Source organism: Eschrichtius robustus, chromosome X (genome assembly GCF_028021215.1).
Source record: "Eschrichtius robustus isolate mEscRob2 chromosome X, mEscRob2.pri, whole genome shotgun sequence".
NCBI classification, from domain to species: Eukaryota; Metazoa; Chordata; class Mammalia; order Artiodactyla; family Eschrichtiidae; genus Eschrichtius; species Eschrichtius robustus.
In genome coordinates, this window is record NC_090845.1 from 16,160,167 (window position 1) to 16,188,047 (window position 27,881).

The 27,881-nt window shown below is 37.6% G+C and overlaps 1 protein-coding gene and 1 pseudogene across 2 annotated transcripts in view; both read left to right on the forward strand.

The window, feature by feature from the left end:
* The window catches only part of CDKL5 (cyclin dependent kinase like 5), a 185,763-nt gene that overhangs the window by 126,405 nt on the left and 31,477 nt on the right, over window positions 1-27,881 (forward strand). For both annotated transcript variants that reach the window (XM_068533949.1, XM_068533950.1), the window contains exons 6-10: window positions 9,521-9,641; window positions 11,542-11,601; window positions 13,934-14,024; window positions 17,755-17,944; window positions 23,339-23,419. In XM_068533949.1, the coding sequence (XP_068390050.1) occupies window positions 9,521-9,641; window positions 11,542-11,601; window positions 13,934-14,024; window positions 17,755-17,944; window positions 23,339-23,419 (543 nt within the window). The remainder of the gene's footprint in view (window positions 1-9,520; window positions 9,642-11,541; window positions 11,602-13,933; window positions 14,025-17,754; window positions 17,945-23,338; window positions 23,420-27,881) is intronic.
* LOC137757364 (dynein light chain roadblock-type 1 pseudogene) lies at window positions 4,054-4,426 on the forward strand (annotated as a pseudogene).

The following is a 27,881-nucleotide window of genomic DNA, read 5'->3' on the forward strand; positions in this document are numbered from 1 at the left end:
ACAGTGGCTTAAACAAAATAGAAGTTTCTCTCTCAGGTACAAATACAAAGGTAGGCGGGTATGGTAACTCTGCTCCACAGCCATAGGAGACCCAGGTTGCTTCTGCCTTTCTGCTCTACCACCCCTGAAATGTGGCCCTTGTCCTCAAGGTCAAGATGGAGCTCCAGCTATCACATCCCATTGGTCAGGACTTAGTTGCGTGGCCACACTAGCTGCAAGGCACAAAGAAAATGTACTCTTCATTCTGGACACTGAGGCATCCACTTACAAGTTGTATTACTCTAGTAAGGGAAGAATGGATATTGGGGGACATTCCTCTCTATAACTCAGGAATTTAGAGTTGAATATGAAATGAGACATACAATTTATGTTCTTTATTACAAAGCCCTCTTATTCCTCCTGTGCATTTGGGACCTCCTGTGCATTTGTTAATTGAAAAAGACAATTTGAGTGGAGAATCACTAAAAAATGATGCATATATACTTTAAACATTTTGTTTTAACTTAAAGCATATCAATATACATTCACTTTCCACTCTCTTTAGAGGCAGGGTCAAGGCCTTTTGAGTATTGATCTTCTGGTTGGAGTTCTGATGGGTTTTCTTACATACATCCTACCCATAATGTATCAATGATATCCTGTGTCAGCTTCTTTAAAGTGAAGTGAAAACTTAAAAACATTGCAAAGGAATGGCAAGTAAACAGTTTATTGCAATATATTATTGTGCATGTTGGGATGGAGGAAAGCAGAAAGAGCTGAGGAAGCAGGGGCAGGACTATTTCAGCTGAGAATCTTTGAGAGTAGCATAGGATAAGGGTACAAAAATGTGCGCTTCAGAGATGACTGGCCTGAGTTTAAGCCAAACTCCATTATTTACCAGCTGTGTGATCCTGGCACTGTCCTTGGCTTCTCTCCATGACGATTCCTGACTCGTGGCCCTGGCAATCTTGGGAAAACATCATCCAGTTTCGTGGATCCAGATCCTTGGGCCTCCCTTTCCCCAGCACCACCCCCACCCAGCCTGGACGCATTGACCCAACCGTTTCCTAGGACACGCCCTCCCCACCTCCTTTGGACCTTCGCCCTGTCCTGGACCAGGAGTCAGCCTCAATCCCCATCAGCTTCCAAGGTCTGACCCAGGCCTCTACTACCCTGAAGCGGGCTAACCTGACACATAGCCGTGTGGCTGACAGGGTCTTGGTGCTGCGGCCGGGTGTCAAGCCTGAGCTCTGAGGTGGGAGAGCCGAGTTCAGGACATTGGACCACCAGAGACCTCCTGGCCCCACATAGTATCAATCAGCAAGAGCTCTCCCAGAGATCTCTGTCTCAACACTAAGACCCAGCTCCACTCAACGACCCAGCAAGCTCCAGTGCTGGACACCCCATGCCAAACAACTAGCAAGACAGGAACACAACCCCACCCATTAGCAGAGAGGCTGCCTAAAATCATAATAAGTTCACAGACACCTCAAAACACACCACCAGGCACGGCCCTGCCCACCGGAAAGACAAGATCCAGCCTCATCCACCAGAACATAGGCACCAGTTCCCTCCATCAGGAAGCCTATACAACCCACTGAATCAACCTTACCCACTGGGGGCAGACACCGAAAACAATGGGAACTACGAACCTGCAGACGGTGAGAAGGATACCCCAAACACAGTAAGTTAAGCAAAATTAGAAGGCAGATGAAGGAGCAAGGTAAAAACCCACCAGACCAAACAAATGAAGAGGAAATAGGCAGTCTACCTGAAAAAGAATTCAGAGTAATGATAGTAAAGGTGATCCAAAATCTGGGAAATAGAATGGAGAAAATACAAGAAACGTTTAACAAGGACCTAGAAAAACTAAAGACCAAACAAACGATGATGAACAACACAATAAATGAAATTAAAAATTCTCTAGAAGGAATCAATAGCAGAATAACTGAGGCAGAAGAACGGATAAGTGACCTGGAAGATAAAATAGTGGAAATAACTACCTCACAGCAGAATAAAGAAAAAAGAATGAAAAGAATTGAGGACAGTCTCAGAGACCTGTGGGACAACATTAAACGCACCAACATTCGAATTATAGGGGTCCCAGCAGAAGAAGAGAAAAAGAAAGGGACTGAGAAAATATTTGAAGAGATTATAGTTGAAAACTTCCCTAATATGGGAAAGGAAATAGTTAATCAAGTCCAGGAAGCACAGAGAGTCCCATACAGGATAAATCCAAGGAGAAACACGCCAAAACACATATTAATCAAACTATCAATAATTAAATACAAAGAAAAAATATTAAAAGCAGCAAGGGAAAAGCAACAAATAACATCCAAGGGAATCTCCATAAGGTTAAAAGCTGATCTTTCAGTGGAGACTGTGCAAGCCAGAAGGGAGGGGCAGGACATATTTAAAATGATGAAAGGGAAAAACCTACAACCAAGATTACTCTGCCCAGCAAGGATCTCATTCAGATTCGAGAGAGAAATTAAAACCTCTACAGACAAGCAAAAGCTGAGAGAATTCAGCACCACCAAACCAGCTTTACAACAAATGCTAAAGGAACTTCTCTAGGCAGGAAACACAAGAGAAGGAAAAGACCTACAATAACAAACCCCAAACAATTAAGAAAATGGTAATAGGAACGTACATGTCGATAATTACCTTAAGTGTAAATGGATTAAATGCTCCCACCAAAAGACATAGACTGGCTGAATGGATACAAAAACAAGACCCATATATATGCAGTCAACAAGAGACCCACTTCAGACCTAGGGACACATACAGACTGAAAGTGAGGGGATGGAAAAAGATATTCCATGCAAATGGAAATCAAAAGAAAGCTGGAGTAGCAATTCTCATATCAGACAAAATAGACTTTAAAATAAAGACTATTACAAGAGACAAAGAAGGACACTACATAATGATCAAGGGGTCAATCCAAGAAAAAGATATAACAATTGTAAATATTTATGCACCCAACATAGGAGCACCTCAATACATAAGGCAAATGCTAACAGCCATAAAAGGGGAAATCGAAAGTAACACAGTCATAGTAGGGGACTTTAAAACCCCACTTTCACCAGTGGACAGATCATCCAAAATGAAAATAAATACGGAAACACAAGCTTTAAATGAAGTATTAAACAAGATGGACTTAATTGATATTTATAGGACATTCCATCCAAAAACAACAGAGCACACATTCTTCTCAAGTGCTCATGGAACATTCTCCAGGATAGATCATATCTTGGGTCACAAATCAAACCTTGGTAAATTTAAGAAAATTAAAATCGTATCAAGTATCTTTTCCGACCACAGTGCTATGAGACTAGATACCAGTTACAGGAAAAAAACTGTAAAAAATACAAACACATGGAGGCTAAGCAATATGCTACTAAATAACCAAGAGATCACTGAAGAAATCAAAGAGGAGATCAAAAAATACCTAGAAACAAATGACAATGAAAACACGACGACCCAAAACCTGTGGGATGCAGCAAAAGCAGTTCTAAGAGGGAAGTTTATAGCAATACAAGCCTACCTCAAGAAACAAGAAAAATCTCAAATAAACAACCTAACCTTATACCTAAAGCAATCAGAGAAGGAAGAACAAAAAAACCCCAAAGTTAGCAGAAGGAAAGAAATCATAAAGATCAGATCAGAAATAAATGAAAAAGAAATGAAGGAAACGATCGCAAAGATCAATAAAACTAAAAGCTGGTTCTTTGAGAAGATAAACAACGTTGATAAACCATTAGCCGGACTCATCAAGAAAAAAAGGGAGAAGACTCAAATCAACAGAATTAGAAATGAAAAAGGAGAAGTAACAACTGACACTGCAGAAATACAAAGGATCATGAGAGATTACTACAAGCAACTATATGCCAATAAAATGGACAACCTGGGAGAAATGGACAATTTCTTAGAAAAGTACAACCTTCCGAGACTGAACCAGGAAGAAATAGAAAATATGAACAGACCAATCACAAGCACTGAAATTGAAACTGTGATTAAAAATCTTCCAACAGGGACTGAGCTGAGGGCTGGTGACGCGGAGCTACCAGATCGGTCTGAGATGGCAGAGGTGGAGGAGACACTGAAGCAAATTCAGAGCCAGAGGGGCGTGCAGGGAATCATCGTGGTGAACACAGAAGGCATTCCCATCAAGAGCACCATGGACAATCCCAACACCACACCGTACGCCAACCTCATGCACAACTTCATCTAGAAGGCCCGGAGCACCGTGCGTGAAATTGACCCCCAGAATGACCTCACCTTCCTTCGAATTTGCTCCAAGAAAAATAAAATTATGGTTGCACCAGATAAAGACTATTTCCTGATTGTGATTGAGAACCAACCAAATAAGCCGCTCTCTTGGCTCCCTGCGTCATTCCTTAATTTAATGCCCCTCAAGAATAATAGCGTTAATCATGTCAACTGACTGGCATATGGAAGTCACCTTAGAGCCCTCTCAGACCAATCCGGCTGCAGCTCCACCTACCCCACCAAAGTCATCCCTCTGCTGGCCAGTCGCACCTGATTTTCCAGGAGGAAAATCACATCCAGGTTTATGGAGCAAGAGATTGTGAGAAGCCCACACACCCTGTTTCCTTCTGACTTTGAGTTCACTTTGTTGCCCTTGGAAAAGGCTGTTTTTCTTTAACTAAAAATAACCAAAACGCTTAAAAAAAAAAATCTTCCAACAAACAAAAGCCCAGGAACAGATGGCTTCACAGGCGAATTCTATCAGACATTGAGAGAAGAGCTAACACCTAACCTTCTGAAACTCTTCCAAAATATAGCAGAGAGAGGAACACTCCCAAACTCATTCTACGAGGCCGCCATCACCCTGATAACAAAACCAGACAAAGATGTCACAAAAAAAGAAAACTACAGACCAATATCACTGATGAACATAGATGCAAAAATCCTCAACTAAATATTAGCAAACAGAATCCAACAGCACATTAAAAGGGTCATACACCATGATCAAGTGGGGTTTATCCCAGGAATGCAAGGATTGTTCAATATATGAAATCAATCAATGTGATACACCATACTAACAAATTGAAGGATAAAAACCATATGATAATCTCATTAGATGCAGAAAAACCTTTCAACAAAATTCAACACTCATTTATGATAAAAAACTCTCTAAAAAAAAAAAAAAAAAACTCTCCAGAAAGTAGGCACAGAGGGAACTTACCTCAACATAATAAAGGCCATATATGACAAACCCACAGCCAACATGGTTCTCAATGGTGAAAAACTGAAACCATTTCCTCTAAGATCAGGAACAAGACAAGGTTGCCCACTCTCACCACTATTATTCAACATGGTTTTGGAAGTTTTAGCCACAGCAATCAGAGAAGAAAAAGAAATCCAAATCGGAAAAGAAGAAGTAAAACTGTCACTGCAGATGACATGATACTATACACAGAGAATCCTAAAGATGCTACCAGAAAACTACTAGAATTAATCAATGAATTTGGTAAAGTAGCAGGATACAAAATGAATGCATAGAAATCTCTTGCATTCCTATACACTAATGTTGAAAAATCTGAAAGAGAAATTAAGGAAACACTCCCATTTACCATTGCAACAAAAAGAATAAAATACCCAGGAACAAACCTACCTAAAGAGACAGAAGACCTGTATGCAGAAAACTATAAGACACTGATGAAAGAAATTAAAGATGATACAAACATCTGGAGATCTCTCCATCCAACAGATGGAGAGATATACCATGTTCTTGGATTGTAAGAATCAACATTATGAAAATGACTATACTACCCAATGCAATCCCTATCAAACTACCAATGGCACTTTTCACAGAACTGGAACAAAAAATTTCACAATTTTTATAGAAACACAAAAGACCCCGAATAGACAAAGCAATCTTGAGAAAGAAAAGACTATACTATAAAGCTACAGTAGGGCTTCCCTGGTGGTGCAGTGGTTAGGAATCTGCCTGCCAATGCAGGGGACACGGGTTCGAGCCCTGGTCTGGGAAGATCCCACATGCCACGGAGCAACTAAGCCCATGAGCCACAAATACTGAGCCTGTGCGTCTGGAGCCTGTGCTCCGCAATGGGAGAGGCCGTAACAGTGAGAGGCCCGTGCACCCCGATGACAAGTGGCCCCCGCTCGCCACAACTGGAGAAAGCCCTCGCACAGAAACGAAGACCCAACACGCCAAAAATAAATAAATTAATTAATTAAGAAAAAAAAGCTACAGTAATCAAGACAGTATGGTACTGGCACAAAAACAGAAATATAGATCTATGAAACAGGATAGAAAGCCAGAGATAAACCCACGCACATATGGTCACCTTATCTTTGATAAAGGAGGCAAGAATATACAGTGGAGAAAAGACAGCTTCTTCAATAAGTGGTGCTGGGAAAACTGGACAGCTACATGTAGAAGAATGAAACTAGTACACTCCCTAACGCCATCCACAAAAATAAACTCAAAATGGATTAAAGACCTAAATGTAAGGCCAGCCACTATAGAACTCTCAGAGGAAAACATAGGCAAAACACTCTATGATGTAAATCACAGCAAGATCCTTTTTGACCCAGCTCCTAGAGAAATGGAAATAAAAACAAAAATAAACAAATGGGACCTAATGAAACTTAAAAGCTTTTGCACAGCAAAGGAAACCATAAACAAGATGAAAAGACAACCCTCAGAATGGGAGAAAATAGTTGCAAACGAAGCAACTGACAAAGGATTAATCTCCAAAATATACAAGCAGCTCATGCAGCTCAATATCAAAAAAACAAACAACCCAATCCAAAAATGGGCAGAAGACCTAAATAGACGTTTCTCCGAAGAAGATATACAGATTGCCAACAAACACATGAAAAGCTGCTCAACATCACTAATCATTAGAGAAATGCAAACCAAAACTACAATGAGGTATCACCTCACACCGGTCAGAATGGCCATCATCAAAAAATCTACAAAGAATAAGTGCTGGAGAGGGTGTGGAGAAAAGGGAACCCTCTTGTACTGTTGGTGGGAATGTAAATTGATGCAGCCACTATGGAGAACAGTATGGAGGTTCCTTAAAAAACTAAAAATAGAACTACCATACAACCCAGCAATCCCACTACTGGGCATATACCCTGAGAAAACCATAATTCAAAGAGTCATGGACCACAATGTTCATTGCAGCACTATTTACAATAGCCGGGACATGGAAGCAGCCTAAGTGTCCATCGACAGATGAAGGGATAAAGAAGATGTGGTAACATATATACAATGGAATATTACTCAGCCATAAAGAGAAACGAAATTGAGTTATTTGTAGTGAGGTGGATGGACCTAGAGTCTGTCATACAGAGTGAAGTAAGTCAGAAAGAGAAAAACAAATACTGTATGCTAACACATATATATGGAATCTAAAAAAAAGAAAAAAAAGGTTCTGATGAACCAAGGGGCAGGACACGAATAAAGACACAGACGTAGAGAATGGACTTGAGGACACGGGGAGGGGGAAGGGTAAGCTGGGATGAAGTGAGAGAGTGGCATGGACATATATACACTACCAAATTAAAAATAGATAGCTAGTGGGAAGCAGCCGCATAGCACAGGGAGATCAGCTCAGTGCTTTGTGACCACCTAGAGGGGTGGGATAGGGAGGGTGGGAGGGAGACGCAAGAGGGAGGAGATATGGGGATATATGTATACGTATAGCTGATTCACTTTGTTATTACAGCAGAAACTAACACAACATTGGAAAGCAATTATACTCCAATAAAGATGTTAAAAAACAAAAAAACATTGCCAAGTAGTTTCAGTGAAGAATCCGTACCACACCACCGTCCCTTGCCAGTGTTTTATATTTGTTGCACTCACAATCGATTAGATAGCATTATGAGTGGTAGCTTTCCTGTATTACGTCTTTTCAAAGTATTAAACTTCGTTTTCTTGTAAACAGCAAACCTCTTTTTTAAAAACATTATTTCATTGGTTTATATGATATTGAATTATATTAAAATAACAAGTGCATCTGTTATAAATACATATGGGAGTATTATAAACAACTGATTGTTTATATGAATACAACTTGACTGGTGGGAACCACATGGTAAAGTTGTAGTAGAGCAGCAACTTTTTGTTCTTAGGACTCCATTTACAGTCTTAACATTATTGGGAACCCTAAGAGCTTTGTATTTATGTGAGTTTTATCTATTAATATTTATCATATTAGAAGTCAAAACTGAGCAATATAAAAATATTTATTAATTCATTTAAAAATAATAATAGACCCATTACATGTTAACATAAATGCCTGTGTATCAGTCATTCTTTCAAGTAAAAATGGTGTACCTGAAGAAAAATGACTAGTTCAGTTTATAACTCTGTTACCCAAGTGCTTTTCCCCATGACAGCTATCGTATTTTGATATGCAGCAGAAGTGCTTTATGTGTATTCCTCATTTTATCATGTAGATTCCTAAAAAGACATGTACTCAAGAACTGAAATTTAATAAAAGTAATAATTTTTACTGCTTCATCAAAGACATCCTTTACTAAAATTGGCCTTTTTCTTTCTTTTTTTTTTTTTTTAACTGTAACGTTGTGGCATTGAAAAATCCAATGCCTTGATTCATGCTAAGGTGCCACCAGTTTACCCATCATTGCTTTGTGCCATCAGTGTAAATACCAACACAGTGAAAAAGGCAAATAACTGAGTGCTGTCATGACTATAGTTTTGATTTCATGGGTCCTCTGAGACCCCCCCCTCCTCCGAGATCCACAGATCACACTTTGAGAACTGCTGTCCTAGATGGTCATCTACAAACAATAAGCTCTAATCATGCTGTAGACCTTAGTCTTATGCTTTACAGAGGGAATGGAGAATATTTAGTTAATCTGGAAATTCAGCAGAAATTGGTTAAGTGGAATTTCTACTTAAAAAATGTGCATGAGTTTTAGAATGGTCTCTGACTCCAGACTAAGATTTTTGAATATCGGTTTGTTTGGAGTCTGTGAATTTTTATTTCAACAGTATTTTGTAGCCTGTTTAAATATTTGTTCTGATTATATTGATCACTGCTAACCTTAGGGATCATTTAAGAATATTTTCCAGGTCTCTCAGAAATATTTCAAGGCTTGATTTTATTTCAAAGTTCTATTGGAGATGCACAGTGCACTATGTTAAAATGACTGTTTCCCCTCTCTTCTATACATTACAGTGTCTTTTCTCTACTTTATGTTGTTTTTCCCTCGAAATTAGGCTAAAATGATGCCTGATAGGTTTTAGGGAAACTGAAAAGTGCACAGGGTTATTATTTGAGATAGCATTGGGGAGTAGTAAAAATGGAATTTCTCTTAAAAGAGAACCTTGATTTTATACAATATGCTGCTTCACGAGAAAGCTTGTAGATGGAAAGCAAAACAATTTTAGAAATATGCATGCTGTGTATTAGATGAATTATCGTCCAAGGTGCTTTTTTAAATTGTTAATACATGATTTATGTGCCACCTAATTTTGGAGATCAATGGCTCTCTATTTAATTTTTAGAATATGCTTGAATTGCTGGAAGAAATGCCAAATGGAGTTCCACCTGAAAAAGTAAAAAGTTATATCTATCAGCTAATCAAAGCTATTCACTGGTGCCATAAGAATGATATTGTTCATCGAGGTAAGTATGGAATTTTTGAAATGGAAAATATTAAAATATCAAATAAAGTTAACAAAATATTTCACACAGGCACTGACATTCCATTTAAATTAAATACATTTTGAAAGTATAGGATATGAAACATTGTTTGGGCTCCAAGTCTCCTTTTGTACCACCAAAAGGATGGACTGCACATTTATTTGGATATTATGGTGAGATCTCTGTGTTTGTAAAACCAGATCCACTTTCAACAGCAGAAGCACCTAGTGATAAAACGAACTCAACAAATGCAAACTTTGAAGCTTACTTGCGGGGGGGGAACTACCCTCTCCATTGCCTTTTGGTCCTGCAGGTAGACCAGGTAATGTGAAATAAGCCAGAATCAGGCTTTAGAGGTAGGTGGTGCTAAGTCACTGGCCCCCATTGACAGTCACTTCTCATTTCCTCTTAGACCAAGATCTCTAGTATGTACCTTTACCTCCTGATTTTCCCTACCTGTTCATGAAAAGTGCCCATTGTTTGCAGGTTGTAGGCATGATCAACCTTGCATAAAGGCCATGATTATACTTCCATAAACTGTTCTATTTTGTCCTTTATTGCCATGAAGTGGGTGGTTTATAGCAGCAAAAGGGAAATTACTTGCTCAGCAAGATCTTTAATCTATACCATTTATCTTTTCCTGGTAATCTCTTGCATTCAAGGGACACAAATTGATACAATAATGAAGCTAAAAGATGTTTGTCAGAAAATGTTGCAGTATCCACTTCTTATCTTTGAATTATCAGACAAATGAATACTACATTTTAATTTATCTAAACAGGCACACAAGGATATCACTTTAAAAATAGCCTCACTTTAAGAATAGCTTAAAGGTCATGTGAAGAATGTCAACTCCTATTATTTCTGGAAAGAGACAGTTTGTATTTCTCTTGCATTTGACTTTAATAGCAGTTACATTATGCAGGTTGTTGGCAGCATGGAGAGATGTCTTGGTCACCTGGACATCTAGTGTCTAGGGTAATGATTTTAATAACAGTCTCTACTACAGTTTGAGGCTATTAAGAAACCGATTTAGCTGCATTTCCATAGTGATACTGTGATTTGGTTAAGTGTATAGTGAATTAATGGTTGTGAATTAATTCAGAAACCATGATTCTGAAATCTACAGATCTCACTCCTACCTCTTCCCTTTCTCCATTTTCACTTCTACCATATAATATAGATGATGGGTACTCTAAAAATAGAATTGTGAGATGCCTCCAAAGGGAGGGAATTAAACTGCATTTTCTATGTATTTCTACTCCTTAACTCCCACCACATCTTCAAAAGATCCATGGAAAAAATGAGAAATCTTATCTTGACTCATCCATCATAGCTTCAGCACTAGACATTTATGATTGTGAACCACATCATAGAAAACCTAAAGAGATATATAAATATAGAAATTATACAGAAAATCATAACAAACAATGTATCTTATTTGTATTTTTTTCTCCAGTAAATATAATGCTACCTACTTACTCTCATATGTGTTTTTAAAGTATCTTCTGGGTGTAAACATTTTATAGTCCATCTCCAAAAATTTGTATTATTAGTATTTTATAAAGTAAAAACAGTTCCTTAAAATGTGGTAGCCTAGATTTAATCATTCTTGAATTCCTTTCAGAGATCCAATTAATGCCTTTAAGATTTAAGGGGAAAAATATTTTTGAAATGGTGGTCTGCATGTTTTTCAAAAAGAAATTAATTGGAACTTTTGTGTACCAGCATAAAATGTGTTACTCTGCTTTTCACTGCCACAGTTTTCTATTCATATTACTCTGGATATTTCTAATTAGGTGCCATTACAGTGCTCTAACAGTGTCAGTCAGCAGTACATGGAACATTTTTTAATAATTGTTTTTTAATCTTGATACTCCAGATATAAAACCAGAAAATCTCTTAATCAGCCACAATGATGTTTTGAAACTGTGTGACTTTGGTAAGTTAAAAAGAAATTGAGCCCTGTAAGTACAGAATTAATTTAATATAACACTTAGGTAGCTTTTACAGGTGTATTAAAAGTATTTTTTATCTTTTGACTTAAATTAGCAAATGAACATTCTATTGGGTTGTATATTAAAAAAAGGATTTTGGGAAGAGTTCTACTCTCTCTTTGCATAGTTTTGTCTACTATTTTAAAAAATTCATCGTGCAGTATTTGTTTAATGAGAATTCAAAGCAAATACATGCATGTGCATATATTCATAAGCCCAGTACTTAATGACCTCAGAGAAAGAATTTTCCAGAAAATACCACTATGGCCTTCTGGCTTGAGTAGGATAAAAAAATTTTTAATATTTTAAATATTGATAGAAATTGTTTCAGGCATAATCATAAACACTGAAAATATAACTATGTAAATACATATGTATTGTATATATGCAATAGTTATATATCTGTAAGGTTAAAAGACATTTTTAGAATGATTCCATTTATTCCCTTTAAATGTTCAATGGGGGACTTCCCTGGTGGTCCAGTGGTTAAGAATCCTTCCAATGCAGGGGATGCAGGTTCGATTCCTGGTCAGGGAACTAAGATGCCACATGCCATGGGGCAACTAAGCCCACGCACCACAGCTACTGTGCTCACGTGCCTCAAATAGAGAGCCCACGCGCCGCAAACTACAGAGCCCACACACTCTGGAGCCCGCACGCCACAACTAGAGAAGAGAAAACCTACACGCCACAACTAGAGAGGAGCCCACGTGCCGCAACAAAGAGCCTGCGTGCTGCAACGAAGAGCCTGCGTGCTGCAACTAAGACCCGATGCAGCCAAAAAAATAAAAATAAATTAATTAAAAAAAAATACTGCAAAGAAGAGTCCTGCTGTACCTAAACATCTTAACAAGTACTTAGGAGCTGAAATTTGTCAAGCAAGTTATAAATAAAAAAGATGCATATAGAATGGTTAATAATTGGAAAAAAGTATCCTTAGTCTAGCATCATTTCTTAAAGAAAAGACAGCTTTAAACGGTCAGGAAGTTCCACATGACGGCTCCACATGTGGCGTTCTGTGCCCTACACATCCCCACCAAGAACCTCCTGATTGTTTTCCCTCCCAGAGTGTGTAGCTGCTTTGTCTGGCTTGAAGAATCCCACTAAAAAATATGAATATTTCTTCCAAATATGTCTTATAAAGAAGTGTTGATTAACTGAAGTTAGGGGGTTTGTCTTTGCTGTGGTTATTTTTATTTTTTTACTGTTCCACTTTAAGAAACACTATTTTCCATTTATTGAAACTGACATACACCTTAACTTTTACCTTTAATTTTAATATTCTGGTTCTCTGTAACTATTTACAGTGAACCTATATTGCTTTTGGTGAGTTAGATGGGTAATTAACCTACCTGCCAGTTTATTTTGTGGCCCCAAAACCTCTTGAAAGGGTTGTTACTTGGGGGATCGGGTAGCAATAGAGTCTGTAAGGTAATTAAGATATCCCTAATATGCTTCTCAGTCACATTAGGAGATAAAAATCATTTTAGCCTGCTTTGTTTCCATCATTGCCAAACCCTACCGTTAGTTGTTTACATAATGGCTGGAGCTGATCAGCACCAATAGATATACAAATACTATCTAAGGTCCCACATAGCAGAATTAATGACTATCTGCAACATGCTAATTTAGCTTTGACTTCTGGCTCTTGTGGAGTCTTCATTTTGTTTCTAAGATTTACACTTATTGGAAAAGCTCTGAATGCTTATAAAAGCATGCAATGACTTTGAAAACAGATTTCTTTATCAGAGAGGAGAGACTGGCTTTGTAGTGAATACATTGTATATTTTAATTGATGAATGAACAATGGACTAACCTTTTTTTTTTTTTTAATTTATTTATTTTTGGCTGTGTTGGGTCTTCGTTTCTGTGCAAGGGCTTTCTCCAGCTGTGGCGAGCGGGGGCCACTCTTCATCGCGGTGCGCGGGCCTCTCACTATCGCGGCCTCTCCCGTTGCGGAGCACAGGCTCCAGGCGCGCAGGCTCAGTAATTGTGGCTCACGGGCTTAGCTGCTCCGCGGCATGTGGGCTCTTCCCAGACCAGGGCTCGAACCCGTGTCCCCTACACTGGCAGGCAGATTCTCAACCACTGCGCCACCAGGGAAGCCCTGGACTAACTTTTTTAAATGACAAGGACACTGTTAATAAACAGCCCATTCAGTAACAATCATTATATTCTTTTGATGTTCCTTTAAGGTATTAATAGCACTGAAATATTTTGTCAACATGAAATTAATTCTTTTTCAAAATTACACCTTTGGGCTTTGCTATCTTTCAGGTTTTGCTCGGAATCTATCAGAAGGCAATAATGCTAATTATACAGAATATGTGGCCACCAGGTGGTATCGGTCCCCAGAACTCTTACTTGGGTGAGTTACCTTCCCAGAATAGAATGACATCTACATATTTGCTGATCCTCTATTGTTAACTTTGGGATTATCTGTGGAAGATAAGAACTTGAGTTAATTAAATGCCAGTTACCTATTGCAGTATAGCAAACCACCTAAAAACTTAATGACATAAAGCAAGCACCATTTTATTTGCTCACAATTCTGGGTGCCATCGGGTTGGGGGAGTCAGCTATTTGAGTTCAACTGGATGATTCTTCTGCTGGTCTCAACTGGAGTTGCTCATGTAGCTACAGTCAGCAGGTCATCTGGAGGCTGGTTGGTTTAGGACCTCAGCTGGGACAAACTATCTCTGTTCCATGGGGACTCATCCTCCAGTGGGTTAGTCCAAGTTTCTTCATATAATAGCAGAAGAATTCCCTGAGCAGAGGGCAAGCCCAAAAGCAAAGGTGGTTTTCAAGCCTCTTTGCATGACTTTTGCCTCATTGGCCAAAGCACGTTACTTGTCTAAGCCCCGATTCAAGGGATGGAGGAATAAACTTCGCCTCTTGATGGGAGGAGTGGCAGAGTCACATTACAAAGTGGCAGGTGTATGGAAATGGGGGGGGAGTTATTGCTGCCATCTTTGTTAATAATATTCCACATTAAGAATGTGGATATCCACAGAGTTTGACATTCCGGCTTATCTGTTTGTTCATGTATTCATTCGTTCATTCAGCAGATACTTATGAAGTATCTCTTATGCCTAGCCACTTTTCTGTAAATATTGAACCAACTGCTATTTTCCTTCTGAACATTGTAAATCCTGTTTGATGATAAATGGCTTTCCAAACTAGTACATTGATGATTTTCTCAGCAACACTGCCATATCCATCCACTTTGTGCCACCCTTCCACTTTCAGTGGTATTTCATTCACCTGTCAACACCAGAAAAGCATTTTCTGATAAGATACTTCTTCCTCTTAATATGTTTTAACTTTAGAACCTAAGAAAGGACCTGCAGTCTTGATCTCCATCACACAGTTTCACTAATAATTCTCTACCTATCGTAGTTGTATTCTTTTCTTATTTTTCCTAGATCGTATTTCCTTCTTTGGGACCATCAAAGAATTGAGGTAGAAGGCACACTCTACAAATAAAATTAGATATGGTGGTAATGATGACCAGTGCACAAATTATTATAGGTTTCATCTCTTTTCTTTAGTGTGCCATACATGTATCTAGGGGACATGAGAAATTTAATTTTTAAAAGATATTTTTTACAACATTGTAAACTATACTTCAATTTAAAAAAATTTTAATAAATAAAGGTACTCTTTATATAATAGAAATATAAATTTCTGTATTTCTTCTGAAGATCATGATGACTATATGTTTAAGCTACTCACTGAGGGTTTATTTTATTTTATTTATTTTTTACACAGCAGGTTCTTATTAGTTATCTATTTTATACATATTAGGGTATATATGTCAATCCCAATCTCCCAGTTCATCCCACCACCACCACCACTACCACCCCCCCACTGAGGGTTTATTTTTATTTTTATTTTTTTTACACTTGTGGTCAATTGATTTTCTTTATTTTTTTTATTATTTAAAAAAAATTTTTTTATTGGGGTATAATTGTTTTACAATGTTGTGTTAGTTTCTACTGTACAGTGAAGTGGAGTTCCCTGTACTATGCAGCAGGTTCTCATTGAGGGTTTATTTTGAAGTTAACAATTGATTTCCCAGTGTCTACCAACCATTTGGTGTTAATTCTTGTTTCATTGCCGACCTAGAGCCTATAAGAATTATTGGTGTCAGTTATTGAAAGCTTTACCATTTTTTTTTGAAATCAAAAGCTTGTGCTTCATCCTGTGAAATAAATGGTGGCTAGTCACTTTATTATCCCTCCTTGTGTGGAGAGATTTTAGAATTTCTGTGCTCATTTTTCAACTTGGATTTAGGATTGATTTTCTTTTGTGCTGTCTATGTTTCTTCTGTGTACCTCTGTCTGGACTCACTCTAATGTGTAGTCCATTCATCTGTCCATTCTTTTGGGAGGGATTGGGAGTTTGAAATTCCTGGACAGGATTTGCCAAAGAAGAAATGAGTACGAAGTAAATCATTCTTAGAACCCCATCTGAGGATTCAAGTATGGTAGAGGGGCTCATTATAATATGGTTTTGTCTATAAGATGTCCCTGAGGAGTTCATTCTGAGGACAGCCTTATTATGAAACTTCAGAGAGTATTTGCTGCCTAATAATACCTCCTGGGAAACTGAGCTATGTTTATAGCTCATAAACTGAGTTAGGTTTAGAGCTATATGGGAGCTACCAAAAGTAGATGGGGACTGCAACTAATTTGAGCCAAATTGAATATTACTAATTAAATGATTGTCAAGTACTGGTTGAAGAACCATATTATTTGTATAAAAATCCCATTGAAATCAGTTGATATTTGGTTAACATGAAGAATTTACAGATTTTTGTACATTCTCAAGACTTTGTCCTTGACATTCAAAGTAGTTACAGCTGCATAAATTATTCAAATTAGTTGACAGAAGAAAAATAGCTTATGGTGGGTATGTAAAGATTTTCCATAGTTTTCTCCATCTAGCACAAGTTTTGTCTTTTTCATACTTGTATGAAAGAAAGATCAGTATCCTTCCCTTCCCAGCAAGCTACCAAAAAAATCTAAATGAAGTTTCCTAGTATGGTTCTTGGGTTTTTATGGGAGGAAATGAGATAAATAAAATATTGACTTATTGTTACAATGATTTATTATCCTAGAAACATATTCTGTATTATGTTAAAAGTGCTTTAGAGTATTTGTTAAAAGTTTTATATTACTACTATAGCACTATGGCATTCTAGAATTTTAATTCCTTTTTTTTTCAGATATTTTATTTTGGCTTTCCCTTCTTAAAACTTAGATAATTTATGTTTGAAACTAAAAAATATGATTTCTTAATCTGCCTTATGTAATTTGACTTAAGGCTATAGATATTGCGGTATACATGTAAAGATTTTTTGGGGATACGTAGATTTTCATGTATAGCTGATTAGCAACAGTAGTACTCCAAAAGCCCTCTGGTAAACTCAGACCTTGGAAGATAGCTATAAATCCCTAAAGAAGTGGAAAAAATGCTTTGAGGGAAATGCCTGTCATAAAGCCCCGTAAACAAAGGGTATAAATAGATTGAAGTAAATAATCCAATAGCGTTTAGCACAATCTTAGCTGTTTTGACTCTGTGCAATCAGAGGTTAAATAATATTAAGTGTTTGTTGTTTAAGAAGACACATAAGTCAGTGGTACATTTTAATAGGCTGAACTCAAAAAATGGATCTGTATAACTTGTTGACATTTAGAGAGCTAAAGGATAATTACCTAGAAAATACATTTCTTGGGAGCATTTCATTCTCCAAGTGAGTGGTAACTCATCAGACATGTGTGCTGTATTTAGGGTTTATTAATCCATTCATATTCAAAATGTATCTGGATGTGAATAGATTTCAAATCAGTGTATACTAACTAATTTTTATTAAACTGATGGCTTTATTAGCATAGATTTATTCACTTGTGTTCTGAAGTTTTACTTTGATATCCGTAATTCCTTTTTTTCAGCCTCACTTTTGTCCATGTGGTATTGTTTAATTCCTTAAATACCCAAATATGCTTTAAATCATGAATCTGTTCAAAATAATTTGGAAATTATTAAAACTTATTTCTTCAGTTGCCAAGATAATCTCTCCCTTTGCTTTTCAGAGCTCCCTATGGCAAGTCTGTAGATATGTGGTCGGTGGGCTGTATTCTTGGGGAGCTTAGTGATGGACAGCCTTTATTTCCTGGAGAAAGCGAAATTGACCAACTTTTTACTATTCAGAAGGTGCTAGGACCACTTCCACCTGAGCAAATGAAGCTCTTCTACAGTAATCCTCGCTTCCACGGGCTCCGGGTAAGAGGCTTTGCTAAAACCCCAAATGGAATCAGTACGTACACTAGTATTTAAATCATTGTTCATTGCACAGTGGAATGCTAAGCTATCCATCAAATACTATTGCCTTTCCCATTACAGTGTTTATAATCCCCATTATAATATTTTGTTTTTGAATTTTACATAGTATTTGTGAATTTTAAAAAGTCTAAATTCGAAAGTGGGAGCTGCTAATATTTTCCTAATTTGTAAGTTCCAATTTTTCAAAATCTTTTTTAGTGTATGCATTATTCTAAACTTTGGTTATCTCAGAATGTTTCTTTATGCAAAATATTAAGCATCCCCAAAAGATAGAAAAATGCATAAATGGCTATTGCTTATTTGAGCAAACATATTTGTAGTGATTTGAGGAAGATGATGAATACTCACATTCTGCATATTTAAAGGTGCTGTTCTAGTGGGTATTTCCTGTTTAGTGAAACATCAATTCTTCTTTTCAAACTAGTGTATTGTCTTGGGCAGCCTTTTCTAGACTTGCTAACTTTGTGCAAAACTTGATTTCAGAAAATATGCTAAAAAGAGTCTTAAAGTATAAACTTTCCCCAAATGAGGGACAGCCAAGTCGCAGGAGGCATCTTACTGGAGTGGCCAGTTACAAGCTGCTTCTCTGTTCCATCCACCCCCAAAGCAACTTTTTTAGTTTTCAACTACCCTGTTTGGGCCAACATGCCAGTTGGTGGCCCTTGTGGGAACTATACAATAAGCTCACCACCACTTCTTTTCTTTCTCTTAAATGCATAATTCTCAAACCATGTTTTCTTGACATTTGCAAAGCACTTTGTTTTTTTCCTTTGACTTTCTGGCCTCAGTTTATTTCACTTTGAAGAGTACCCCTCCTCACACATGAATGCCCAGCACAGTATCCCTCCTGCTAGGCTCAATGAGTGTGGAAGAAAGAAAGGAACAGAAATGCAAACATTTCTCTTCCATCCCCTTCCTGCTTTCTCTCTCTTCCAAATCTTTCTGAGTTACCTCAGGCAAGTTTCTTTTTTTCTCCTTTTATTTTTGCTTGTGTAAGCTGAAAAATAGCCAAATTATGACCATTAATTAGGGTGCAAATAGTTCAACAGTTATTGAGCATTTGTCCTACTAGATGCTGAAAATATGATAATAAGTAGGACTTGCCCTCAGTCCAGAAGAAAGGAAAATCTATTCTAGTCAGAAATAAAGCGAGTCATAACTAATGAATTCCTGTCTCACTGAGAATGCATCCAAACTCCTTCCCATCAGACCTTGCCTTTTCTGGGCCCTTCTAGCTCCCTGACTTCAACTCATACCCATTTCCATTCCCATCCCTTTCCAGACTTTCATCACACTTACCTTTCTTTTTCTTTAACTTCCATAAACATTCCCAGGTGTTCCAGCTTCATGAAATTGGGACTTGTGACTCCTTTTCCCAGGAAGGCACTTCCCTTGCGTGGCCCCTTCTCATTTTACAAATCTCAGCTCCAAGAATGCCCCCTGTCTCTGACCCCCCAACATACTTCCCCCACCTCCTTCTTGGTCTCTCCCATAGCACCCTTCTTTTTCCATCATAGCACTTATCACAGTATGTAATTATTTTGTTTATTTTTTAATTATTAATGTTAGAAATCATCTGTTTTATTGCTGTATTTCCAGCATCTAGCTTAGCCCAGCACATGTAGTAGGGACTCGATGAATATTTGAATGCTCTCTTGAACCAATCTGCATTATCAGCAGTCAAGCTCAATTATGTTTCCCTTCTCTCCATCTCTAATACTTCTTTCACTCTTACCACCTTTTACCTGAACAACCACTCCCAAACTGATTTCTCCAAGTTTCTCTCTTCACTACAGTCTTCACATTGCTTTTAGAATGATCTTCCTGCAAACTGCCCATTTAATTCTGTCGTCTTTGTGCTGAAAACCTCTACAAGATTGCTTATTAAATTTAAACTCCTTAGGATAGCATTAAAAACCCCTTGCTCCTAGCCCTCCAGCCTTGTCTCCCACCTTTTCCAACCCCCTGCCCCCTGCTCTGCAGCCACATTGAACTTGTCACCATTTCCTTGTTTCTGCAGTGCTATGTTTTCATTTCTATAATTCTCCCAATACTTACCCCACTTCCTGGAAAGCTCTCCATCCTCCCTCCCCCCAGACTCAGGTCAAGTGTCCTTCCATGAAGTCCTTCTAGACTTCTCCAGGGGGAATGGGTGCCTCCCCCTTCTGTGCTCCTGAAGCACTCTGGTCATAGCTCTTGTAGCACACATGGCAGTCTCTTTTAAATAGCTGTTTGACACAACACTGTAAATTAACTATACTTCAATTTTTTAAAAATTGTAATAAAAATTTTTTTTTAAAAAAAGCTTTTTGAAAAATGTATCCTCACTGGACTAATGAATTCTTTAAAGAAATGAGCTATCATGGCCACCGTTATATTCACAACACACCTAGAGTTGCTCTTACTAGGTTGAATAGTATTAAATGATTGAATATTTGACCTGGAGCATCAAGCTTGGTCTTCTGGCTGCCTTATTCTTTGCCTGGTTAAAGAGGCTCTAAGCTGGATTCTCTGAAGAGAGTGTAAACAGATCTGCCATGGTACCTGGCTTTAATAACTTGTAAACTCGCTGAAGAATTAAGACTTTTGTGCATGAAATAATTAGAAAACAATACAATTTATAATAAAGCGTGGTATATAATGAAGTACTACATTCTTTACTACATTGTACTGTTTTCTAATACATCTAAATATAGTTGAGACCTTGAGAATGTTAAACATTCTAGAAAGTTGGCTAGATTCACTAGGAATGATTTATAGAGGATTTGCAGTTTGAAATGGATATTGAAGAATGAGTAGCATTTGGATTAGATAGGCCAAACAAAGGAGATCTTTCACTCCTTTGTCTATGGTCCTGTTTGTTTACAGACCTCCTCACTAAATAGTATTATCGGTAAAATGCTAGACAGTACATGACAGTGCTGCTTGTAAATATCCTTTGGAGAAATTGCTGCTTCCCTGACACTTTGATTTTTATAAACCGTAATGTTTTTACATTTTAGTCTGAAAGTGTTTGTGGTGTTTTAACTAAATTAGTTTAACCTTTTTGGAGGTTTAACCACATCTTTTGAGGGAAAAGTCTTCCTTTATCATTTACTTGAGAAAGTCTGAGACATTCTCAGCTAAGCGTACAGGGTGTGTGAACTGCAACTGCCTTGAAACATGGACTTACCAGTAACCAGTCCAGTGTGATTTGTATTTTGATTCGGTTGTGTAGAGATTGGAAAATCAACAAGATGTTGCTCTAACAGTATGTATTATTTTGAAAAAAATAACAATTGCCATCCCATAATATAGGGCCTAGACTTTGAAGTTAGGCTGCTGAGGTTCAAAGCCTGACTCCATGTTTACTACTTGAATGACCTACGGCAAGTTCCTTGTGCCTCTTTTTCTTCATGTGTAAAATGGTGATAACAGAAGTACCGCCTGATGGGGTTGTTGTGAAGATTAAACGTTATAATATATGTAAAATGCCCAGACCAGTGCCTGACACATAGTAAGTGCTCAGTAAAGAGGCACTCTCATTGTATCGTATTGGCCAAGTGATCAAGAAAGAAAGGAAAGAAAAAACAAACTACTGATTGAGGCATACTTTAAACTTCTATGCTTGAGTTTTGGTTATTTGTTGAATTACCTAATATGAGAATGGTGTCTTTCTTTCCAAAAAACATAAATTAATTTTTTAAAGTTAGGAGTTTGTGTGGTCATTTAAAAATCATATTTCTAATACCTTTTGACCTTGGGCATTAATTTTCTTATTGATGAAATGTTACTTCTGGAAAAAAAGGAGGGTGTATTTGGTAGCATAAGATAGACCTCATAAGCAAGATATTAATTAAAATCTACTGGTATAGAGTCTTTTATCACAGCATGACAGGTGTCTCTCTCTTTGGGCTGATGTTTAATGCTCCAGTAACATCCAGAGGAACCTCTGTACCTCCTTTAGGAAAGGCGCCCATGTTTAGAAAAAATGTGGGTTTGGATCACAGACCTGGGTGCAAATACAAGTTCTGCTTTTTAATTATGTAACCTGCCTTGATCCATTTATTTGAATTTTCTGATCGTCACCTTCTTCATCTCTGAAATAAGAAGAATAACAATTGTTAAAATGTCTCACAGAGCATTACTTCCCTCAGAAACCAGTTTTAGGTTATTGCCTGTGTGTCTGTGTTAAATTCATGTTATTCCCTCTACGTCCTCTATCTAGAAGGTGCTGTCCTACTTTTCTCTATCCTCACATTTTTTCTTATCTTTCAAAAGCTAGTTCAGATATTATCTATGTATGATTCTTTCTTCTACAGCTGCAAACCACCTTGGCCTCTCCTTTCTCTTAGCTTCAACTAGAATTTATGGCCACACAGTTTCGTACTGATTGCTTTCACAATCAGACTGAGGGTTGCTTACATGCAAGGTTTTGGTCTTACCCATATTCTGCATCTCCTGCCATACCTAGCACTGTGTGGGGATGACGGCTTAATACCTTGTTTGAATTTTTCTACATAACTACTTCTCTCATCAACTTATTTAGCATGTTTAGAGATTTCAGGCTTTGAAATGCTCTTATGTTGGTATAAAGGAAATACATATTAAAAGCAAAGTAGCCCTCCCATTGGGAGGGAGTACATGGCATTGGACTCTAATGCTTTACCATCCACTTAGATACTGTGAAATGTGAGTTGGCAGAGGGAAGGACAGAGCATCTGAATAAACTTGACCCTTTCCCCTCATTTTATTTAAAAATGCATTTGTTAATTTAGGAGCCTGTTTGCCTTCTGTTCCAACTTACATAAAGGAAGGAATTGAAAACAGGTCATTCAAAGAGTATATTAAAAGCAATAATAGAACGTGTGTCTGAATTCATTATTTGTACTTCTGTAGCCTTTCACATACTGGCCTTTTTCTCTTTTTTTACTTCTCTAATTTTCAGGAGTAAATGATATGTTGTTGTGAAAAGGGTGTAAGAATTGTCTGTATAAGCAGACAAATTCTATATGAACTCTATTATAACCAAATTATTTGTATAAGTAGACAAGACTGTATAAACTGAATAGTTTCAAATATTTATATTTTGTTTTGTTTTACATGCTTCAGTATTGTCCGACTAGATTTAAGTATCATCTTTCACTTGTGAGTTTTCCTGTCATTTAACACCCAATCCTATTAATCCCTACCTCAAATACATAGACACCAAAAGTAATATACATGTGAAATAAATTTAACTTTGGCACTAGGGCAGTAGCTTCTGCTCATCTGCTACCTTCTCCAACACTCAAAGCACATGCACACACATACCCTTACCCACGTGCTAATACTTCTGTCATGTTGTTGTTACAGTTTCCAGCTGTTAACCATCCTCAGTCATTGGAGAGAAGATACCTTGGAATTTTAAATAGCGTTTTACTTGACTTAATGAAGGTGGGACAAGTTGATGTTATCTGTACAAAATGTCTTTTGGTTTGTGATTTCCCTTGTGTCTATATACGACCATAGCCTGCTTTTATGAATTAAATGTTTTGTTAATAGGTGTATAGTGGTGAATAATGGGGGACTGTGTCATCTGAAGAGGCATGCAATTTATTTATTTATTTTATTATTATTATTATTTTTAACATCTTTATTGAAGTATAATTGCTTTACAATGGTGGGTTAGTTTCTGCTTTATAACAAAGTGAATCAGTTATACATATACATATATCCCCTTGCAGTTTATTTAAAATTGCAGAAGTATCTGGTATTGTAACATTCCGTCTAGACAGGACCATGAGATACCTAAATTAGATTCCTAAAATGGACAGAATAGTAACAATCTAAATATAAATAATGAGAAATAAATCATTTAAAAATTTATCCAGCACTCGAGCTGCTCAGGCATAAGGTTTTAAAACAAATCTTAAAATGAATGTTGAAAGAAAAGAGATTCTAATATTTTTTGCATATTCAAGGCCTCCCATAAGATTATTTTATCAGCGAACCTAATTCTGCTCTTTTTCTAACTTGATTTCTCTCCCTCTGGCTCTTCATTTGACAACCGCAAGATCACTGCTACTACCATGCCTGAGTGTTCCTCCTCATGCTGGTGCCCCTGTCCAGAAGGTCTTCATGCTCTGGACTACTGAGTGCCACAGTTTTTCTGTTTTTTTTTTTAATAAATTTTCCTTTTTAAAAAAAATATTTATTTATTTGTTTATGGCTGTGTTGGGTCTTCGTTGCTGTGCGCAGGCTTTCTCTAGTTGCGGCGAGCGGGGGCTACTCTTTGTTGCGATGCATGGGCTTCTCATTGCGGTGGCTTCTCTTGTTGCGGAGCACAGGCTCTAGGCACACGGGCTTCAGTAGTTGTGGCATGCAGGCTCAGTAGTTGTGGCTGGCAGGCTCAGTAGTTGTGGCACACGGGCCTAGTTGCTCCGCGGCATGTGGGATCTTCCCGGACCAGGGCTCGAACCCGTGTCCCCTGCATTAGCAGGCAGATTCTCAACCACTGCGCCACCAGGGAAGCCCGGCAGGCGGATTCTTAACCACTGTGCCACCAGGGAAGCCCTCTCACAGTTTCTTATTCAAGCTTTTCTACCCAAGTAGATAGCCCCTTGAGTGAGAACTACTTTTTCATATTTCTCCAGCTTTCATTGCAGCCAGCCAGTGCATAAGCAAGTGCTAGTTATTTGATAGTAGACCTTCAGAAGATACTTGTTGGGTCTTCCGTGGTGGCGCCGTGGTTGGGGGTCTGCCTGCCAGTGCAGGGGACACGGGTTCGAGCCCTGGTCCGGGAGGATCCCACATGCTGTGGAGTGGCTAAGCCCGTGCACCACAACTACTGAGCCCGTGTGCCACAACTACTGAAGCCTGCGCGCCTAGAGCCCGTGCTCCTCAACAAGAGAAGCCACCCACCGCAATGAGAAGCCCACGCACCGCAACAAAGAGTAGCCCCCGCTCGCTGCAACTAGAGGAAGCCCGCGCGCAGCAACAGAGAGCCAAAGCAGCCAAAAGTAAATAAATAAAATAAATTTATTTTTAAAAAAAAGATACTTGTCAATGGATCAATTTTATTTTCTGCCCATTCAGTCAACTGTCAAAAACAGAGGAGTTTACACTGCACAGAACCTTTAAAGGCATACTTAGCACAGTTGGAAATTGCTGAGCAGCACTCTCAGAACTTTGCTCTGCTTTAAAACTATGTTAATCTGTGTTCCAAGGAACCCTGTGTAAATAGGTGTGGGGGCGGAGGTGGGCGAGGGGGTGTGGCCTTTGGGAAAGGCCACTTACCATATAACCTTTCTTAGAGATTCACAATATTCATTAACTTATAAAGGCTTTCAGAAATCCCACAGTAAAGAAGCATTTCCCAAATTTAATTAAATACTAAATACTTAAAAAAAAATAAAATGCTACAGCACTAGTGTTCTTCTGAACACAGATTGAGAGATGCTATTTAAAAAATCCTCAAGGCTCTTTAAGGTTAATTAGGCATAAATTATCTCTTAAATCATTTGCGTTATGTCATATGTTCTTTCACGCAGTCTATATTTATTTATCAGGGCTTTAATTATTTGGTAACTTTTAAAATGTAAATAGAGTAAAATAGAAGAACTGAAATACAATTTCATGTTTTCTGCCTTTTGTCTCTTTTAGTTAAAAATAACTGAACTTCTTTTGTTAAATCATTACCAAATGTAATTGCCAAGTATCAGCGTGGCACCTGGTAAACGCTAACACAGATTAAAAATACGAAGATAACCTGAACCATTATGCATTTACACCAGTTTGAAAGTTGAACAGTTGAATTCCCATTCATTTAATATATTTACCCTCAAATTTCCTTAATGTTAAATAAACATTTTATTGAAACGTATATTTAGAAGGTACACAAATTATAAATGTACCTCGGAGTAAAACTTTATAATGTAAATGTATCCATGTAACCCCACCCGGATTGAGATATAGGAAATTATTAACACCCCGGAAATCTCTTCATGACCCCTTCCCAGGTGCCCCTTCCCACTCTTGGAAACCAGGACTTTGACCTCTATCACCAAAGGTTAATACTTCCTTGTTATTATTGAATGTTATATAAATAGAATTATTCCTTTTGTCTTTTAGCTATTTTTGAAAATGAATTTGAAAAATAAATAGTACCATTTATCCTTTCATGAAGAAATTTATCCTCTATGCCATCCCCTAAAGCAGATTTGATAATTTTGTGCATATATAAATACCTAAAATGGCCATCTCATCCTGCGTCTATTTATACATATCAGCCATTTTAGTGGGGATACAAGTTACCAGAATTAATCAAAGCTCCTAATAATATAAAGAATAGCTACAATAATTATATGGGCTCTATTTTAGTTAAAATTGTTTTTTCCCCCAAATACTGAATTTTGAAACTATTTACTAAGTTTCATACTTTCCTCATAATGGCCTCATCCTTCCAAGTGTTTGAAAATTAACAGCTGTGTTCATAAATATAAAAATAGTTCATTGTATGTGCAGCAATTTCTACCCCTGATAATCTTAAATAAATGAAAATAGCACTTTAATGCTAGTAGATGTTTAGCTTCTAAAAGGTCGTATGTACTTTAATTTCCTTTGTTTTTAACTAGTACCATACAGTTGAAACCATTTTGATATTAACTGCCTTAACTGCCAGTAAGACCAAAATCATTTCATATACCTCCACAGTTTTTGTTTTCTAATAAATAAGGAGAAAGCATTGAGATAATTTTAGAGTTGTGCCTGAGTCAGCATAGGATAGGATACGATAGGATCAGAATTCAAATTTTCTGTGGTGCTAGGTTGAAGGTGGTTGTCTGAAATTGAATTCTGGCTTATTGAGAACAAATTGAGGTTTGTTCTCACTGTTCAGTAGTGGATCACAAAGAAATTGACTGTGGGCTAAGCCAATGAAAGTGAGCTAGAGACGCATTTGGGAATGCTGGAATTTCACCCTTCTTCCTTTCTCTGAGGGAAAATGCCCATCACTCAAAAGAACAAATGTCAGTGTGCTCTATTGAGTTGTGTTAGGTTATGTAGGTTATGCTTCTTTATGTATTTGCTTAACTTGTCAATAAAAATCAATTAATTTTTAAAATAAATTTATTTATTTTTAAAATTTATTTGTTCGTTTATTTATTTATTTTTGGCTGCTTTGGGTCTTCGTTGCTGCGCGCGGGCTTTCTCTAGTTGCAGCGAGCGGGGGGCTACTCTTCGTTGCGGTGCGCGGGCTTCTCATGGCAGTGGCTTCTCTTGTTGCAGAGCACAGGCTCTAGGCACACGGGCTTCAGTAGTTGTGGCTCGCGGGCTCTAGAGCGCAGGCTCAGTAGTTGTGGCGCACAGGCTTAGTTGCTCCGTGGCATGTGGGATCTTCCCGGACCAGGGCTCAAACCTGTGTCCCCTCCATTGGCAGACGGATTCTTAACCACTGCACCACCAGAGAAGCCCAAAAATCAATTAATTTTAATAATGATTCACCTTTTAAAATCTTGTCCAATTACTAATCAGATAACTAATGTTAGAAGAAAACATTTTAGTTGTTAAAAAAAAATTAGTACCTTAATGAATAAAGAACACATACAAATAAATTAGGACAATTACACAAATAGAAAAATACGAAAAGAAGGAATATAAGTAAACATAAAAATATTCAACCTCATTATTGATCAAAGATATGAATTAAAACAGCTGTGAGATACCATTTTTTAAATAGCTAATTTACAAGTATGTGCTAAAAAGAATGATAATGCCTATTGTTGATGAGGGTGCCAGGAAATTGGTAGACTCTCAATTGCTCAGAGAAGTACTATTTGAGACAACCTTCCTAGGGGGTAATTTGGCAACACATAGAAGGTAATCCTTTAGAGTTTGCATACCTACCAGTTCCATATCT